Here is a 20,085-nt window from a genome sequence, read left to right on the forward strand (position 1 = left end):
ACTACTCTTCCAGTAACGAAATAATTAAGATTATTTTGTGCGACCTCCCCACGACCTTGTTGTGCTCATGCCTGTGCGTATGTGCCTGATCCTTTACTGACCTCACGCCCTCCTCTCCTGTCTTTCTCAGACGTGAACGAGTGCGAGATGAGCTTAGCGCTGTGCGGGGAGGCCCTGTGTGAGAACTTCGATGGCAGCTTCCTGTGCATCTGCCCCAACGACAATGAGGAATTTGATCCCATCACCAGCCAGTGCCGCTCCCTGGGTAATGGAGCAAGACTAGCACTCACAGTGACCCACAGGACTTAATTCTCCATCCCATCATTGGGAGACGGAGTTTTCCCTGATTTAATGAGCCGTCTCTCATTATCCAAACAAGGGTGACGAGGTGGACATGACTTACTCCACGTCTCTTGACCTGGCTGTTTCCATTTGTTTTATAGGCTAGGGTTATAGTTGGGTGGGTTGACTACAAAAATGTCTATTAGCCTAATCCTTCAAACGAATGATGAGGTAACTCGTCCAATAGAGCCAAGTAAATACCCTAAGGGCCTAGTTACTGTAAACCAATTTCCTCATCAAGACAAACAGGGATAAGGTGTTGCTATTGGCAATTAGGGCTAAAGACACATTGCTTTCTTCCGTGCTAAAATGATCTAAGTGCAGAGGTTACAGATATGCAACATACAGCAATTTCAGAATGACAGAAAAGGGCTTTTGAGTCATGGAAACACCATCACATCTCCAGCTTGATCGGCGTATGTGTACACAAAGTGGGCGTATTTACATTATTAAGCGGCGCGCCCTCAGCGGGGATGTTTTTTCTTCTGCCTGGGCACTAAACCCCAGCTATGCCTTTGTGTACCTTTTTGCCACATTCCGCTGTTTGCTTTTGACGTGTGTTAATCAATCATGTGAGAGTGAATGGTGTGTTGACTCACATGCCAGTGTTTCCATTTGGCTAAGCCTGCAGCTTAAGGGTGAAATGCGTGAGCCCATGCCTTTGGACAAATGAGCAGGCTCAGCAGTGGCAGGCAAGGGTAATGCACTACCTGCCTGGAGACATGTGGACACACTCTGACAGATGGAGAGCAGAGGCCACTCGATGCTGTTACTGTATGAGGATGTGCTACTGAAGTGTAGGATCTACTGTAACTGTATGTTACTGGGAGATTTGCATTCATGCTGTTCTATCAGTTTGCCCTCCTAATTAACCCAATCCCAACCATATCCGCAGGTGTGTTTCTGTAGCTAACCATGACCTTACCCTTCCTGTCCTGAAGAAATGCTTTCTTTGTTCATCTACAGCTGATATTGACCCGACACCCGCCGCTCCAGTCCCTCCGTCCGCTCCCTCAGCTGAAGAGAGGAAAGAGTGTTACTATAACTTGAACGACGCCAACTTCTGCGACAACGTCTTGTCTCGCAACACCACCAAGCAGGAGTGCTGCTGTACGGTGGGGGCTGGCTGGGGGGACAACTGCGAGATTCATGCCTGTCCTCTCCCAGGAAGAGGTACAACAAGAGGCTGCTAATCTGTATTGACACTTTATCAGAATAAAGTGGATAAAGATTACTCAGTGCATGTGATTGCCATTTTGTTTTGTCTTCTCTTTCACTAATGAATCCAATTTGTATTTTCCAGATGATTATAACCAGTTGTGCCCTCATGGCAGTGGATTATTACCCCTGCCTGTTGCCTCTACACAAAGCCTGGGAGAACAGCGCCCTTACATAGGTATGTTTGCATAAATACTAACTTATTTTATTGATATCCCTGTGCTTTTATAGCTTCCCTTCACACAAAACTTTATATTGGCACTGAAAGGTGCAATGCCAGCAGCCCATTTTACTTTCACCTGCATGAACTTTTAAAGCCAGATAGACACCCATAATCCCTTACCACATTTACGAGGCTGTCTCTACGGCTAGCCAAGGCTTAATGGAATACCTGCCTTCATACCTGACTAATCCAACCATAGTGTGTCTTGACAGCTTCTTAGAAGAGGAGTGAATGACTTTAAAGCAATGTGCCAACGTTTTGATTGTTGTTACTTTCCCTCTCACTTATGTAATACCAAAGTGTAAATCTCTCTCTGTCCTTTCAGATGCAAATGAGTGTGAGATGTTTGGATCAGACATTTGTAAGAATGGACAGTGTTCGAATCTCTTTTCTACCTATACCTGCTACTGTCGCTCTGGCTTCTACTATGACAACATCCGGCTTGAGTGTGTGGGTAAGAAATTCAAAAATTTTCATTCATTTTTTAAAATTTAGATTTTTACTTTTTAAGTTTTTAACATTTGAAAACATCCATAACAGATAAACTGGGATGTCATTGTATAGGTATTTCATTTCATGAAACCATATTCAAGATGATTGGTCCCCTGTGTCTCATGCCAGTGTTTTGGCTACTCTTATGGTTAAAATGCTGGATGTTGCACCTTAATCATTTTAACCACTTTTGAATGATAATTTTTTCATAATGTAATGTGTTTTTAGATTACGATGAGTGTGGATTTGGAAGCGCCTGTGAGGATGGAGTGTGTGTGAACACGGCCGGGTCTTTCAACTGTTTCTGCAGTCCTCCATTAGTCCTGGACAGCACACGACGGCGCTGCATTGGTCTCAACACCACAGAAGGTGTGACAACATTTGAAAATGAAATGTTAAAGGTCCCATATTACGCTCATTTTCATGTTCATACTTGTATTTTACATTTCTACCAGAACATGTTTACGTGCTTTAATGTTCAAAAACACATTATTTTCTCATAATGGGGGTCTGAATATACCTGTAGTCACCCTGTGTCTGAAACACTCCGTTTTAACACCTGTCTCTTTAAGCCCCCTTCTGAAAAAAGCTCAGTCTGCTCTGATTGGACAGCAGTCTCTGAGTCTCTGCACCGCTATTGCAGCCGGAGAATGAATGTAACGGCACTGTAGCGGCACTTTCTACCTATATATAGTATAGTTGTGACATCACAACAGTAACCTAAAGTCATGACGGCTCATTTAACTGTTTCTGAATACCGGCTGTGTGCATTTTTCTGTGGATTGAGCATTTGATACTTTCACAGTATTTATATAGCACCTAGACCGCTTTATTATCGAAAAAGACTTTTCACTTTTTACAATATGGGACCTTTAAGTTTCACAGTGGTAGAACTTTTACTTGGTTGTATTAATCAGTAACCGCTGATGATATGCTGCAAAGTCAATTCAATCAATTAATTAGCTGATCAACGCAAAGTTTGTTTAGTTTAGTTTAATTCAGTTTATTTGAGATATTTGAATCTGTCAGCCTGTTTAAGTGTTTTGCCATGGATGGAGGTGGGGTTCTGTCCAGTCCTTAGAGTTGCACGATTGTAATGGCAAGTTTGGATGGGTTTACTTTTCTACCACAGAATGACATTTAGGTGATTGAAACAGCTATATCTTTTATGTATTTTTTCTCTCTCTTCATTCTATCTCACAGAAACTCTAGAGCCTGATCACGATGTGCACATGGATATTTGCTGGCAGCGTCTGGAGGGGTACAACATGTGTTCAGAACCCCTCCAGGGACGCAGAACTACATACACTGAATGCTGCTGCCTGTACGGCATTGCCTGGAGCGGACAGTGTGCCTTCTGTCCCCGGAAAAACTCTGGTGAGAAGCAGGATGCACATAAGACAGTTTAATAATTGTTGTTTTTGATAATAACACATCATTGTTATCATCATCCAAAATATAACTGCTATATTCAGATGACTATGCAGTGATGTGCAACCTGCCTCGGAGAGAAGGCACAGACAGTCTGCGAGAGAGGCCAGGATACGAGTACGGTCTTGAGGGGCCTGAGGATCCTGCGGAGCCTTTTGTTCCTCCATACTGGGACAGTTATGGTAGCCCTGCAGGACCCTATGACATTCCTGAGGGCTTCAATGACAATGACTACAGCGTTCAACAGCCACCTTTCCGTGTCCCCATTTCACGACCACGGCAGCAGCAGCCACGACCGGTGGATTCCTATGCTGGTGGGTATATGTGTCCTGTGGTTTTTTATCCTCAATATGTTCATAGGTTGGGTCATTTGTGTATAATATACAGTATACTATATGCTGTAATGCAGTGGTAAATAAATCCACTCTGAGCTCTGACAATCGTAACACCAAAAAGATCACCAATATTTGTTCCCTAAAGACAGCTCATAGCTGACCAGTGGAGTGCATCAAACTCATCATTAGCAATACAAAGGGCAAATTACAACATTAAAAACATTTTTTTTTTTTTAAAGATCTATTCAAGCAATACTATGTATTAAAGTACTTAAAGTGGCTATATCAATATTTTAGAATAACAATGTATCAAATGATGACAATGTAAAAAAAAATGTGGCAGTGTGAAAGGGGTCATTTAAAGTGATGAGCCTACAGAGACTTATTACCCAAATCGGCTTTACCGAGCAGTAAGTTTCAGCTGTCCGAACCACAACTTTACTGTTTTGGTTCACTCTCACAGCTCTCATGGTGTTGTTTTGAGCAGCAGCGGTCAGGCTCTAAAAACACACTGTACCCTACCTGCTATCTAACAGCAGCAAAAGCAGCAGACAGACAGTCAGCAACAAGCTGGTGAACATAGTGGATCATTTAGATTTATTTAGATATTTGCTTTAGTAGTTGGTGGAGACCAAAAACAGAACTATTGAAGAGTATTGGACTTGCATTCATCCGGTGGCCAGAAACATAACTCAAAATGAATGATAATGTGCCATAATATCCCAAGACTTTTTTTTTTCTTTCTTTCTAATCTATATTTGTGTGTCTAATCAGAGCGCTACGATGGCTTTGAGGGTCTCCGAGCGGAGGAATGTGGAATCCTGAACGGGTGTGAAAATGGCCGCTGCGTTCGTGTGCGAGAAGGTTACACCTGCGACTGCTTTGACGGTTACGAACTTGACCTAAACAAGATGGCCTGTATAGGTGAGTTCTTTCCCCAGCATCTTTGATATCTTTCTCAATAGACCACCCACATGTAGACTGCCATCCAAATGAAAATGTTCATGGACTTCCCAGAATCAATAGGGAATAAATCACTTCATTAAATCTTGTTTCAAAATGTGGTGTTGAATCTTGAAATCAAACCGCAGTGAACTCTTCATGTTTAAGCCTTTCGGAGCCAGGTCTTGGATCAATTTCAGTGAGGTCACCCTTCATGCGGTAAATCATCAAGCTCAAGGAGAAGCTTTGAATTTAACAACCTTGCATTAAGTTATGTTTTATGGGGAACTAATGAAAGCTGTGTACTTCTTAAAATCATTGTGTGTTACCCTTTGGTCTGAAATTCCCTAGTCACACTCTGCCAAAAGTAAGGAGGCCTTGAATCTTTGCCACTCGGTATATTACATGAGATATTATATCTTTTAAGTGTACTTTGTTTGTTTTGTAAGAAAGTGAGAGTGTCTTGTTGTAATGAAATGCTATGATTACAATATTCTGTCTGCGTACAAGCTTATCAGCTCCAAGGCCAGACGTTTTCCCAAGGAAAGTGACTGAATTTCAACCCTGTGGAAACATGTGGGAGCTGTGCAACTCGTGCCATGCCTCCTTTTATAAATATCACCACGAGCATTTCCCTAGAAGAGCATGACATAAACGGAGGGTCATTTGAGATGGACTGCTATGAAATGACAATCAGACCGCCCAGGCTGAAAAAGGGGAAAGAAAAATCACTTGAAGGCCAAAAGGAAACATAATCCAATGCATTGTTAATTTTACCATCATTCTGAATGATTACAATGATTCTGAAAGCCATTCTGATGGCTGGGAATTCAAGTTCAGACCCCATCCAGCCGACACGCAACATGATGGAATGTTTGATTTAAGATGTACAAGATGAGATATTATGCAATATATCCTTGGTGTTGAGTGAAAACCTTGTACCTCCAAATGTGAACTTTTGTGGAACTAATTGTTTATTGTTCACAAGATTGCATACCATTTTCAACAATTTCACCTCCAGGTCCATTTAGTAGCTGTTGTGGAGCTTTTGATCACATCATCTTCATCCATGCCTGGAGTTTGCCCAGTTGACATGAAATTGTATAGGGTTGCAACTAATGATTAGTTTTATTAGCAATGAATCTGCCAATTACTTTCTCGATTAATCATTTGGTCTAGTCATCGTCTTTTTTTTTTGTCAGCCTAACAGTCCAAAACTCCAAAATATCCAATTCACTTAAATGTAAGAAGAAGATAAGCAGCAAATCCTCACTTCTGAGAAGCTGGAACCAGAGAATAATTGGCATTTTTTGCTGAGAAAAAAAAGACTTTTTTCTAATGATTGATGGATTCTCAATATAGTAGCAGATTCATTTTCTTTTGGGTAATCAACCAATCATTGCAGCTCTAGGATTATAGACGTTTAAATAGTCTGAGCACTTTATGCACTTTTCTTCTACAGTTGAGTAGAAGAAAAGAGCATGGAAGAATAGAAGAAGAAAGGAAAAAACAAAGGAAGGAAGAAAGAAAGGACAAAAGAAAGAAATGAAGGGAAAAAAAGGAAGAAAGTAACGGTTAAAGTGAAATCAAAAGTATGAATTATTTTAGCATTCCAGTATCCCACTCCTCATATACCCATATGGCCACTCAGCAGCAGATGTTGCGCAGGCAGCTGTTTCAGCTGTAAAATCTCCCTGCTGACTAACTCGTCATGTCTCCTCTTCCTGCAGACATAAACGAGTGTGAGGACATCAGCGACAAGGTGCCTTTGTGTCAGAACGGGCAGTGCACCAACACAGAAGGGTCATACAAGTGCACCTGTTTGCCGGGCTTCGTGGCCTCCGCAGAGCCACACAAATGCATCCCAGAGATCCTAGCATCTGGGCTTGTGGAGACAGGAAACTGAGACAGACTGCCAGCTATTCCTGCTCCCTTAAAGATCACCTTACACCCCCTCTGCCCTTTCCCCCAAGGGCCTCGCACTAAACCTCCAACAGTACCGCTGAGACGTCCAAACTCTTTTCCCGACACACATACAGACACAAACGCAAACATACATACATTGCACACATTCAGCACAGAACACATTCATACCCCCTCATACACATTAAAGAGGACCAGGAATTGTGCAGTGAATGTATTACATGGGATTTAGTATTCACCAGATATCCATTTGCCTTGAAGGGATTTTGTGGACTGATCTTGTTTTATTCAGTAACCCCAGGCAATTTGATATGCAGATATATTTTCCACATTTTTTTCTCTGTCACTTTCTTTTTGTTGTGTTATTTATTTCATTTACATGACGGGCCTCTGCAAACTAAGAAAGCGACCTATTTCAGAGAGCATACTTGATTCCTCTTGTTTTATTTGCCTCACCAATTGACCTCAGAGACAGCGTGGGGAGATAATAAATGTCTTTTGTCAAAGAAGGAATGTCATAAGAAATCAGTCACTCATAAATCGGCTTGTGCCTCACTGTCAAACCTCTCACCAATTTCCTCACTCAGTCGTTGTGATTAGCATTGACCTTGGACTAAACGGATGCCAGAGTTGATAAACATCAGAGATTCACAGAAAGAACTTTTCCCACAACTGCCTTTCTATTCTTCAACCACAAGCTAAAGTTGAAGAATCTCTGGACCAAGAAGTAAGAGGTCAACACAGCCAAACACATTTCAAACTTCGGCCTTTACCTGGACCTGGAAAGCCTGTAGATGTATATGATGATCTATGTAATGTTTAAAAAAGGTGCAATAGGTATAACCTGCCTTCCTCTGTTTGACACCATTTAATACCAGCAATGAAGTAGGACAACATGGATTCAGTTGCTGATCCCGATTTTTGTTTTCTTTTTAACAGTATTAATTTATACATCTGTAAAAGCCATATTCACCATTTGATTCCAGGCTACTTCTGAAACCACAGGAAGGTAAATTAGTTGAAATGATCCACAAATATCACAGCTTGAAGTGAAAGGTTAGTTTTATGTACCAGCGTCACACACGCAAAAGGATCCCAGATCTCACGTAAGACCATTCCCATGTGTGCATCTCTGAATGCATGTAAAGACACAGGCTTCGTTGGAGAGGTTTGGTATATTTTGTACAGATCTAGTACTATGTATTATTTTTGTTACATATTCTCTTAATGCATTATAGCACAACCAATATTTTGTTTGACATAAAACATAAAATGTAAGAAAATCTGGCATTATAGCTTTGTAGATGTATACATGTCTGTAAAAATGTTTTTTAAAGCATATCTTTTTATGTATGAGGAGAGTGGCTGACACTGTACCAGAGGAACTGTGTGTATACCCTGCCCTGTGGAGCAGACAATGAAATGTATTTTTTTTTTGGAAGTGGCAGCACTGTTCTAATCACAGACATTTTGTCTCTTCGAGTTCATTACAAAGACAATGCTTTTGAAATGCAAGCACTAACTTCTGTGCGTCACAACTTTATGGCTAAATATAAGTAATTGTGAACATTATTTCTTTTAGTCTCTGTTGGATCCTTATGTCATGAATGTATCATAGACAGTATCGACCTACTCATGGTTTCTGAACTCCCACTTATACCTTTTTGTCTTTTATATTCAGGTTTAGGAAATAATGGCATTACTTGTCTAATGGACTGAACTTCTCTCAGCAGCGCAGAAACATAAAAGTCTAATTCTAACTTTGGAGGATGACTAAAGTTGATGACCTAATCCTAATTAACATGCATTCATAACTTATAAACCCAAGTTGTACAAATGTTTCCACTTGATGTCCACTGTACTTGACTGTGCTGTTCAAATCATCAGACCGGAAGTCTAACATTTAGGTCACAGTTGGAATATTTAAAGCCTTTCAAAACCACAAATAACTAAATGTCTTGTTGTAAAGCTGTGGTCATTGGAAATATCATGCTCATTAATTTTGTTTACCTCTTGACTGTAATCACTATCAGTCATCAAAATAAAAACATAAAAAATATCAATCTCTTTGAACATTTACTTTGAAAAATGGAAATCAACACCTTGCGTTCACTATGTGAATGTATATTCACAGTAATTTGCTGCCGTGGAATTTTATTTGTATTAAAACAAGAATACTTGGTTAGTTGTAGTATGTAGTATAGTATGACTAGTTATAATAAAGGTACTAGACGTTCATTAGACTAGACTTTCTTACACCAAGCAGTGTAGTTCTTGAACAGTTTGGTGCAGGTATATGGATCGTGATGTAAGTGGTCAGAGGTGTATGTTTGGCAGTGATGGTAGACTTCAGTAAAAGTAGTAATACCACAATGTAAAAATACTCCATTACAAGTACAGTCAGAGTGTTTTATTAACACATATTATTGTTCTTGGATAATTTAAGTATTATCTTTGGTGTAGTAGCATGTAAGAAGCACTTAAAGGTGCAGCTGGTCAAGGCAGAGCTAATTTTACCATATTCATATATTGTTGTGTAGTTTAATCTATCACAATGCAACATTTATGTAAACTATTTGTTTTGAGTCTAAATCTAAAAGTAGCTATGGCTGCCAAAAAAAAGTAGTGCAGTTATCCTCTGAAATGTAGTATTTTTCTCCACTAAGAAGGGGAAAATAGGATGTTAATATTAAAATGATGTATTATACTATATCGCCCTCTAGTGGCCCAATAGCCCTGCACATCAATGCTTTTCCATCTTGAACATAACGTTTCCCAATTGGTTAACCTGGATTTATCCCAGAAGGATTATGGGAAATTGTGTTTACCCTTCAACGCCATGCCCACATAAATAACACATTGGAATACATCTCCCAGAAACCAGCTCGATTCATACGTGTTTTTAATTTGACTCGAGCTGCCTGCAACCTCTCGTGTTCTCTCGCTCGTTGTGTTGCTAACTAGCTAAATCTTGAATACTAATAAAACGGTAATTTGAGGCGATAAAGACGGTTAGTAATTTGTAATCATAAATGTACAATATATAACATTATTATGTGGAATGCCGACATTTGACGAGTGGACACTTGGTTAGCAAGCTAGGATAAGTATGTTATCGATTAAAATGTCTTAATAGCGTTGCTGCAATGTAACAAATATGTGTGATAATATTTAACGTTAGATGTGTTTAATGTAACGTTTGTTTTGTTTGTCCCAGACAGCACAGGTACGCATAATCTAGATATCACCCATTAACTATATCAGTTATGGATGTAACGTCTTGATTAGGTAGTGTTACCAAAATACTAGACTTTCCTGGTTTGGAAGGTGGTCTGGTCAATTTATTACAGGTCTCATTCACTAATGGCAAAGGAAGAATGCATTACACAATGGAACAAAACAGGGGACACTTCAACACTACGAAACAGGAAAATCTTTCCCACCTTAGAAAAGACCCTCCATACCCCATCCACTCCTTTGTCAAAAGATAAAAATAGTCAGACTGCTGGACACTCTCAGTGTTCAAATGGGACATCTGCTCAGTTTTTGGCCAGAGAAAATTTTAGTAAGGATCCCCCAACCAGAGTGCTGCTGATGTTGGTAGTGGGGCTTTCTTTTTCTACACGCCTCTACAAGATAACCGAGCCCCCTCATGTGTGGTGAGTAAAAGTCATGAATGCTAGTAGATTTTGTGCATATATACATATATATATATATATATATATCTATATATATTCTTTTTGGTGTTCCAGCTGGGATGAGACACACTTTGGAAAGATGGGAAGCTACTACATCAACAGGACCTTCTTTTTCGATGTCCATCCTCCTCTTGGAAAAGTGAGATCACGGAGTATCCCTTTTGTGTAGTGTCTTCAGGGAAACCACTCTAGTATGAGTATTGATCGCCATTAATCCGTTGCAGATGCTGATAGGTCTTGCCGGTTACATGACTGGTTATGATGGCACCTTTCCTTTCATAAAGCCAGGAGATAAATATAAACATTACAACTACTGGGGGATGAGAGGGGTAAGCTGCTTTCCACACCAGAAACCCTGCTCTTTTCTAATTGATTAACAATGCAATTTGAATATACACTACCGGTCAAAAGTTTGGGGTCACTTATAAATTTCCATTCCACTCCATTATAGACAGAATGCCAGCTGAGATCGGTTGCATTGTTTTTTTAATCAGGGCAGCAGTTTTCAGATTACATTATGTGCTTACATAATTGCATAAGGGTTTTCTCAGTTAGCCTTTTAAAATGATATCAGATTAGTAAACCGAATGTGCCTTTGGAACATTGGATGAATGGTTGCTGATAATGGGCAATGTAGATATTGCATTAAAGATCAGCCACTTCTTTCTACAACAGTCGAGAACCCTTTTGCAATTATGTAAGCACATAATGTAATCTGAAAACTGTTGCCCTGATTAAAAAAACAATGCAACTGATTTCAGCTGGTATTCTGTCTGTAATGGAGTGGAATGGGAATTTCTAAGTGACCCCAAACTTTTGACTGGTAGTGTATACATATGGTCTTTTCACAACTTTTAAATGACAAGACATTAAGGCTGCTGATGTGCCTGTCCTGCCTCTTACCCTACAGTTTTGTGCCGTGTTGGGCTCCTGTCTCCCAATCTTTGCCTACCTCATAGTGCTGGAGTTGTCTCAGTCTCACAGTGCTGCCCTTATTACTGCCATCCTGCTCATATTTGGTGAGTAAACATCTTGTTTAAAAGGGTTGCACAACTCAAAAACATGTTAAGTTGCAATACACTAACTACTCAACCTTCCAATATCCTTGTTTTTCCTGAAAAAATAAAAGAAACCACATGTAGCTCTGGATGGAACCTGCACATCCACATTTTGGGAGTAGGGAAACCACCATGTCCAAAGTGACTTTGAAAGTCATCTTCCATATTGGCCATTGTTTTCAATTTAATATTGTCTCTTTGCTGATTTTACCAACATGCAATTTTGATACAGTAGTACAGGAGTATCTTGGACCTTAGTAATATCTATTTAAATGTCAAATAACCCTGTTGTAATAAGGAGAATGAATTTGTGCTGAATTTCCTCGTCCTGCAGACACTGGCTTTATCACCATTTCCCAGTACATCCTGTTAGACCCTATACTCATGTTCTTCATCATGGCAGCAGTGCTGAGCATGGTCAAGTTCAACCAGCAGAGATGCAGGTAGGACACCGCTAGGACTTTGATTTTGGTTTGGTTTAAGTATGGTAAGATAATTATAGTTACAGTCCTAAAACAATACCAATCTATCTTCCAACAAGACCAAATCTTGCTTGCTAATAATAATGTTTGATGCGATGTGGTCATTTTTCAAACTTTTTTTTTTCCAGCCCTTTTGCTGCCTCCTGGTGGCTGTGGCTGGTACTGACTGGTGCAAACCTTGCTGGGGCATTGGGAGTGAAGTTTGTGGGTCTGTTTGTCATCCTGCTGGTTGGGGTGAATACAGTCTGGGACCTCTGGAGGCTTTTGGGAGACCTGAGCCTCTCACTGGTAAACCGCAGCAAATTTTGAATGGTACTGGTAACTGATTGTGTTGATGAGTATCGCTCGAGGTTTGACTGTTAGGCTCTTCTCACCTTATTTTCTGGCTCTAGGTGGAAATTGCAAAGCACTTCCTGGCTCGGGTTGTTGGACTCATCCTGCTTCCACTTTTCCTCTACGTTACAATATTCGCAATCCACTTTGTTGTGTTGAACAAAAGGTGTGTCTGATTGTTATATTATGGATACAGTGTGATTACTGCTCATCTCACCCGAAATACTGCGTGATGATGTCTACGTTGTTTGAGTAATCATGATTGTTTTCTCTTACCAGTGGACCGGGAGATGGTTTCTTCAGCTCAGCCTTTCAGTCCCGTCTAATCGGGAACAATCTACACAATGCATCCATGCCTGAGTGTGAGTCCCAAACACAACAATTGTTTAAATACTAATAAGAAAATAGAAAAGTGGGATAACATTTTTTTGCATTGCAGCCAGATGGGCTGAAATGTTTGCTTACATTTTACTCTCTTCACAAAGTAACATTCTATTTTTATTGTTAAGCCTTTATGAAACGTAATTTTTCATTAAATGGAATTTTTGTTTGTGTTTTGTAATGATTTGAAGCAATATGTTGTTGTTCTGATGTAGATCTGGCATATGGCTCAACCATCACAGTAAAAAACCTCCGTATTGCTGGAGGCTATTTGCACTCTCATTGGCACTTATACCCCGAGGGAGTGGGAGCAAGGCAGCAGCAGGTCAGGCAACACTAGGAAACATTCACAAACATAATTAAACATGCCATTATCTGTGATAATTGTATTTATTCTAAATAAACAGTTTTCTCTGCCATTTATTTACAGGTGACAGCCTATCTCCATAAGGACTATAACAATTTGTGGCTTGTTCACAGACAGGATGCTAATGAATGTGAGCGGATGGGGTTGATTTACTGTTTTAGAGATACCAATGGCATTAATTTAAGTCATACGGAAGTAATGTATGAGCCTCTTATTGTTTATCCCTATTAAGCTCAATCTGGGACACCTGATCTGGTTCGTCATGGTGACATCATTCGACTGGAGCACAAAGAGTAAGAATCATGACTCCACAGAGCAGTGAAATGAAAAACGTTATTTAGTGTTCATGATTCAATGTCATTCCAATCCAAATTATGTGCATGTTTTTGCATTAATGTAATTTTGACTGGTCCTTTCAGAACAACCCGTAACCTTCACAGTCACCTCCATGAAGCCCCTCTGACCAAGAAACACTTCCAGGTCACAGGCTATGGCATTGTGAGTAGACCCATAACATAAAGCGCCACTAAAAAAGATGACTTTTTTCACCTTACTGCTCTGACAGTTGACAGATGACATGTCGCACGACTTCTGGGTGAAGTGTGTTTTCTGTTAAAGTTACTTTTATTGCGTTTTTGAGATGCCAAACTATTAATTGCCTCATTCAGCATTAATAACATATAGGATTCTGATTGCATGTCCTCATATATATTTGTATGGCCCCAAGCTTAACACGCATCTCCACCTTTGCTCTGTTGTTAGAATGGCACAGGTGACACCAATGACCTGTGGCAGGTGGAGGTGTGCGGAGGTCGGAATGGTGACCTGGTGAAGGTGCTGCGTAGCAAAGTCCGCTTTCTGCACCGAGCTACCGGTTGTGTGCTTTACTCCTCTGGCAAGACTCTACCAAAGTGGTAAAGACAAGTCTTCTCTGCTCCTCCTTTTCTGTTCAAGATTCATTATGGGTATGGACAGTCAAAGCAAAAGTTTTGTTTCTGTTCAGGGGCTGGGAACAGGTGGAGGTGACCTGTAGTCCCTACTTGAAGGAGACGCCAAGCTCTCAGTGGAACATTGAAGATCATATCAACCCCAAATGTAAGATTAAAAAAAAAACATTCTTTGTGCTCCTATGTTTTTGTCTATACTTTATGATGTCAAACACTAACCAACATGTTCCTTTTCCTCTTGCATGTTCTGGCAGTGCCCAATATTAGTTTGTCTGTGCTGAAGCCCCATTTTCTGGAGATCTTACTGGAGTCCCACATTGTTATGATACGAGTAAGAAACAATGAGAAAAGATGTTAATCCATCTGTGCTTAAAAAAATGTGTTCTGTTAGAAATCATTTATTGACATAAAATGTGTCTTTTTAGGGTAACAGTGGCTTGAAACCCAAAGACAATGAGATGAACTCAAAACCCTGGCATTGGCCTATCAACTATCAGGTGCATTGAATGATCTATGTTTATGAAGTACATTTTTGAAAAAAACTTAATTATATGTAAAACCACTTTAAACTAAAAATGTTCTTGATTTATTTCTTTAAAGGGATTGAGGTTTTCTGGAGTGAATGACACAGAGTATCGTGTTTACCTGCTGGGGAACCCTGTAAGTCTGTCTGAGGCTTGCTTGATTTTTTCCTGCTGTCGCTCTTCTCTGACCAGCGCACATTAACACTATAAATACTCTTTTGCAGGTGGTGTGGTGGATGAACCTGGCCAGTTTGGGATTATATCCTATCATGGTGGCAGTGGTGTCTATAGCCATCCAAAGAGGTTTCTCATTGAGCCAAAAAAGAATAGGTGTGCTTATTGATAGTGGTACTGACTGGTCGTGGTTGCAGCAGCAGTAAACAAAAATAAAAATAAGGTGATTTAAACATCAAATAAATGTTCTGTACTCCACTCTTTCAGAGCATTCTCATGTGCTTATGAGAGAAGGAGGACTGCTACTCTTTGGTTGGCTGCTGCACTATGCACCTTTCTATACAATGGGCCGTGTCCTCTACTACCACCACTACTTTCCTGCAATGCTCTTCAGCAGCATGCTTACAGGTACCAAATCTCTTACTGCATTTTGGATACTTCCATTATATAGACCAGAGGTTTGCAGGGAGGGAAGACGGAGAGACATGTGGCAAGGATACTACATGAAGTGAAAGGCAATTAAAGTACTTACAGCATACAATTTGCATCAAAAATCTTTCTTCTTCTGAGTCATAACCAAGTCAAATATAAACACATACACATTATACCCATATTTTTTTGTTTTTCATTGTGACTTACACTTGCTGAGGATACCATTAACAGCCATGTCCATCACGAGTAAACATCCATAAATCCACTTAGAAATCACTGAAAAAAGAAAAGCTCCTTTTAACTCCAAAACTTGCCTAAGAATCATCAGGTTTTTAAATTTTACAGTGATAGTTGCATCATTGCAAACAGGAACGGCTAATAGCTAATTCGGCATACTTTTAATGGTGCCAATTTACCTAAATGTAAATGTATTATGTTTAATAAAAAAAAAGGTTGCCCACAGCTCAGTGACTCAATGGCAATATTATACTGTATATACTCACACGTCATCAATGTATCATTAAACAAAATCTCATAAGGTACAATAATCATATATAAGCCGCGTGAAATGGGGAACCCCAAATAAGCTACTAAAAGCTTTTCGGAGGGGGCCCGATAACAATAAACAACAATAGATAATATACAATCCAAAAACTCAATTTACCAGAAACACAAAATAGACAATAGAAAATGCAACAAAATACAGACATACTTAAACTAACATAGACAAATACTACAAACAGACAGACGATCCCAGCACAAACTATAGCATTTAAAGAGTAATCATCAATCGTATGTTATAAGCAATTTTTCCTTGAGGCTTTTCTTGAAGATGGAGACAGAATACGACACTTTCAAGTTTTCCGCAAGCTCGTTCCAACGTCCCCTACAAACTATACTCGGGCTCGTACATTTTAACCGTCGTTTTTTGCCAGTAATTAAGTGTTTTTTCCTTGTGTCATAAGTGTGCAGGGGACGATTTATTGGAATAAGCTCACACAAACGGTAATTTAACTTATGGATAACCTGGAATATCATGCATACATTCTGAAAGACATTATATTCGGTAAGCCTTAATATACCCAGACGACGAAATAGAGGACGAGTGGGGGTATTGGGCTCGGACCACGTTAATGCCCGTATGATTTTTTTTTTTTCTGTAAAATCTGTAGTTTTTTCCTACATTTCAATAGTTTAAATGAGGTTCAAACAGCATTTTGTATAAGGTGAGAAGTGCTGAGTGTTGAAGAAAATGTCTTAATTTAAAAAAATAACCCAACATATTTAGATAAATTTTTTGTTAGATGATCAATATGATGATTTGAAATTTGAACATTCATCAATATAAACACCAAGGAATTATGGTGGTATTTATTCTTTAAATAATTTGGTCATTCATTTTAAACCAAACATGCCTGTTTTTCATTTGATTTTTGTTGGAAAGAAACACAATGTAGTTCGTCTTTTTGATGTTAAGAGAGAGTTTATTACACCGAAACCAAATATCTACATTTCTTAACTCTCTATTCACTATTTATTGCAGTCCAACTGGACTCTTATGTGGCATAAATAAATTAGTATCGTCAGCAAATAAGACTTTGTGTAAAACAATGGATTTGGATAGAATTTTCAAAGTCATTAATATATAAAGAGAAGAGGGCCCAAAATGGATCCCTGTGAGACTCCAAATTTGATGGTTTTGCTTATGGAAATTCGTTCATTAATATTTACGTATTGCTGTCTGCCAAATAAATAACTTGTAAACCAGCTAAGTGCTACTCATCTGATTCCATAATGATGTAATTTATTCAATAATATATCAAAATCAATAGTATCAAATGCCTTACTTAAATCTAAAAATATACCTATACCACAGTCACCTTTATCAATGGCATCATTAATCTTTTAAATCAGATCTAGTACAGCCATACATGTAGTACTTCTTTTCCTAAAACCATATTGGGATGAAGCAATGATATGTAGTTTATCAAGATAGCCATTTAACCTATTGTACACTACTCTCTCTAAGACCTTAGAGATTGTAGGCAAGATTGATATTGGACGATAATTGCTCATATCATTTTTATCCCCAGATTTAAATACTGGTATAATTCTTGCAATTTTTGCCCTTTTCGGCACAATTCCAGATAGCATTGATAGATTGATACAATGAGTAAGTGGCTCTAAGATATCAAGTGCAATGGCTTTCAGAATTGTACTACAGATTTCATCCTCGCCAGCAGTGTATGTGCTTCGTAAGTTTGTAATGATTTTAAAAACTTCATGGCAATCAGTAGGCTTCATAAAAAAGGAATTTACATAGTTGCCCGACAAGTAATGGTTAAAAGAAATAACTTGAGGTTGGTTTATTTTATTAGAGCGTTTTTCCCCAAAGGAGACAAAATAGTTATTAAAGTTATTTGCTAGATCAATGTCATTTGTTAAATTATTACCTAAATGTGAGTGTATGCCCGCAGTATTTGGGAGCACAGTGCTGTTTTGGCCATTGTTAAGGACTTTATTTAGCACTTTCCACGACTTCTTGGAGTTACCCTGTGATGCTTGGATGAGGTATGCAAAATGGTTACTTTTACTTACTTTTACATTCCCCAAAGCATTGTGGTAACTGTGGTTCCAAATCTTAGAGCATAATTATCCCCAAATCGAAACAAGACAAAGAATCCTAATAGACAAATCCATTAATATTAACTTAAAGTTGCACAATCAATGTATTATCTTTTTGTATTAGAGTAGACAGGTTTGTTGGGCGGGAGGGGGGCACAGTGCAGTTGTTTTAATTGTGTCTGATCTGATGGGAGCCTCCAGTGTCAGACTTTGAAAACCTCTGATACAGACAAAGCAGTCATGTTGGTCACAGGTTTGTGGTCAAAGCACTCACTGTTTTTTTTTCACAGGAATTACATTCGATATTCTGTTGAAAAGCACTGACCTGGTACTCCGCCCACCTTATTCTGATCGTCTGCAGACACTCGGGCAAATGGTTCTTCTGTTCAGTGTTCTTTACAGGTGAGATGACTAGCAGAGTAACTATTGTGAAGGAAAACGTCAATGTAGTTTATTCTTACACTGTCATAAACGGTACACCATCAGTTTGTGATGTCTATTGCATTTAATGAGATTTCTTGTGATTATACATCCATCCCATTCTCACTTTCCCTTGATTCTCCCAAAATGCTTTTCAAATACTCAAAAAAAAATAATAATTCTGCACTTGCATGTAAAGAAAGAGAGTGTCACTGATGTTAAACCTTTTGGGAAAAACGATAATTTTCTTTCTTACCGAGAGATAGCTGAGAAGATCGATACCACACTTATTTGTCTGTTAAGTTAAAGCTACAGCCAACTGGAGTTTAGCTTAGCACAAAGATTAGAAGCAGGAGGAAACAGCTAGCCTGGTTTTAGATTGCCTAAACACATTTTGTGTAAAAGTGCTTCTTTTACTTTGTACAAATCACTGTAATCCATTCTCTGTCTGTCAGTTTCTACCTGTTCCATCCACTCTCCTACGGCATGACGGGTCCTCTGGCACACGAGCCGGGCAGCACCATGGCTGGCCTGAAGTGGATGGACTCCTGGGAGTTCTAGTCCGCTTTTGCATGAAGAAGACCCTAATATTGTGATGTATAACTGTTCTGAATATGAAGGAATTTAATCAATATCTGTCTCACAGACTTGTGGTCTTACAGTGTTTACACAAAAGCATAATTTTTAATTAGGTACTTACTGCACACACTACCTGTCCATGTATTTATGTGTCTTCACATTTCCAAGTATTGTAGTCTATAATGTGTAAAACAGGGGTGGAACAGTTGTATGGGATGGACCTGAATCTGTGTATAATGAAAGCCAGAGTGTTGTGGAGAATAAATATTTAGACACTAATCATCACCAAGCTGCCTTGACTCGCAACACATCTTACATCCTGGAATTGTATATGGATATGTGTATACTGTATGTCACAATAATAAGCTAAAGTGCCTGAAAGGAGCTAGTGAAAGTAAAGTGCAACTGATGCATCACCCTGTTGGTCAGTTTTGAAGAAAACATTTTTTGTTAGATAGTTACAGGTTATTATATTATTGTATTTTCATTTGTGATTGTCTCGGTCTTAGCGCCTGGTATTTTTGTATTAGTGCTGTTCAGTACTGGCTTCTGTTTTTACATTATAAGACTACTACGGACTCAGTGTCATATGCACATTTCAGTATGATAAATAAACTGATATTCTTGTAGTCTGTGCTTGTCTTGTTTATATTGTCAACATTTTATCTCAATTTTCAACTCTTTTTCTAGAGTGTTCTGGCCAGGATATAAAGAAATAACATGCATAGGCCTACCACATATAAAAAATAAATAGAAATGTGATCATAAATTCATGAAAAAGATGTATTACATGTCAATGGAAATTTTAAATAATCCAAGAGCTGCTTTAAATTATGAAAAACAATTTAGACCAATTCTGATTGGTGTGATTGTTTTATGTGATCCCTAACTTTTTTTGTGACTGTTTTATCAGTTTGGGTGTGGTAATGTAGACTAATTAACACCATGAAACTTAACTCTTAGAAAATGTAATAGCCCAACTTCTGTTTGTTCCCACAATTGGAAGGTCAGAAGCAAAACAATGAACAGAGTCACTTTAAATAAAAACGACAATAAGTGTAAATGGCTGCTTACAGTCTGATTCTCTCTGATACTCTTACTCTATTTATAAATATGGAATCTATGAATTCCCCATAGAAGATAAGCTATTCAAAAGCTA

General features: G+C 38.9%; 2 protein-coding genes across 3 annotated transcripts in view; both read left to right on the forward strand.

Annotated features, from left to right (window-relative positions):
* The window catches only part of LOC144534860 (latent-transforming growth factor beta-binding protein 2-like), an 85,505-nt gene extending 78,454 nt beyond the window's left edge, over positions 1-7,051 (forward strand). For both annotated transcript variants that reach the window (XM_078276938.1, XM_078276939.1), the window contains 9 exons: positions 131-265; positions 1,309-1,515; positions 1,646-1,738; positions 2,109-2,237; positions 2,504-2,644; positions 3,479-3,652; positions 3,751-4,020; positions 4,816-4,965; positions 6,714-7,051. In XM_078276938.1, coding sequence (XP_078133064.1) covers positions 131-265; positions 1,309-1,515; positions 1,646-1,738; positions 2,109-2,237; positions 2,504-2,644; positions 3,479-3,652; positions 3,751-4,020; positions 4,816-4,965; positions 6,714-6,889 — 1,475 coding nt within the window. In that variant the 3' untranslated portion in view covers positions 6,890-7,051. The remainder of the gene's footprint in view (positions 1-130; positions 266-1,308; positions 1,516-1,645; positions 1,739-2,108; positions 2,238-2,503; positions 2,645-3,478; positions 3,653-3,750; positions 4,021-4,815; positions 4,966-6,713) is intronic.
* A 2,744-nt stretch (positions 7,052-9,795) lies between these two features.
* Positions 9,796-19,555, forward strand: pomt2 (protein-O-mannosyltransferase 2). The gene is made up of 22 exons (XM_078277768.1): positions 9,796-10,013; positions 10,124-10,565; positions 10,659-10,743; positions 10,829-10,933; positions 11,515-11,623; positions 11,997-12,105; positions 12,273-12,432; positions 12,537-12,643; positions 12,757-12,839; positions 13,074-13,183; positions 13,289-13,355; positions 13,458-13,518; positions 13,645-13,723; positions 13,988-14,139; positions 14,229-14,320; positions 14,427-14,503; positions 14,598-14,669; positions 14,773-14,832; positions 14,921-15,026; positions 15,138-15,278; positions 18,218-18,329; positions 18,803-19,555. Exons 2-22 carry the CDS (start codon positions 10,270-10,272, stop codon positions 18,906-18,908), a joined length of 2,289 nt encoding a protein of 762 aa, XP_078133894.1. The 5' UTR covers positions 9,796-10,013; positions 10,124-10,269; the 3' UTR covers positions 18,909-19,555.
* Positions 19,556-20,085: the final 530 nt, after the last annotated feature.

The sequence above is a fragment of the Sander vitreus genome, chromosome 20, assembly GCF_031162955.1.
Source record: "Sander vitreus isolate 19-12246 chromosome 20, sanVit1, whole genome shotgun sequence".
NCBI lineage: Eukaryota > Metazoa > Chordata > Actinopteri > Perciformes > Percidae > Sander > Sander vitreus.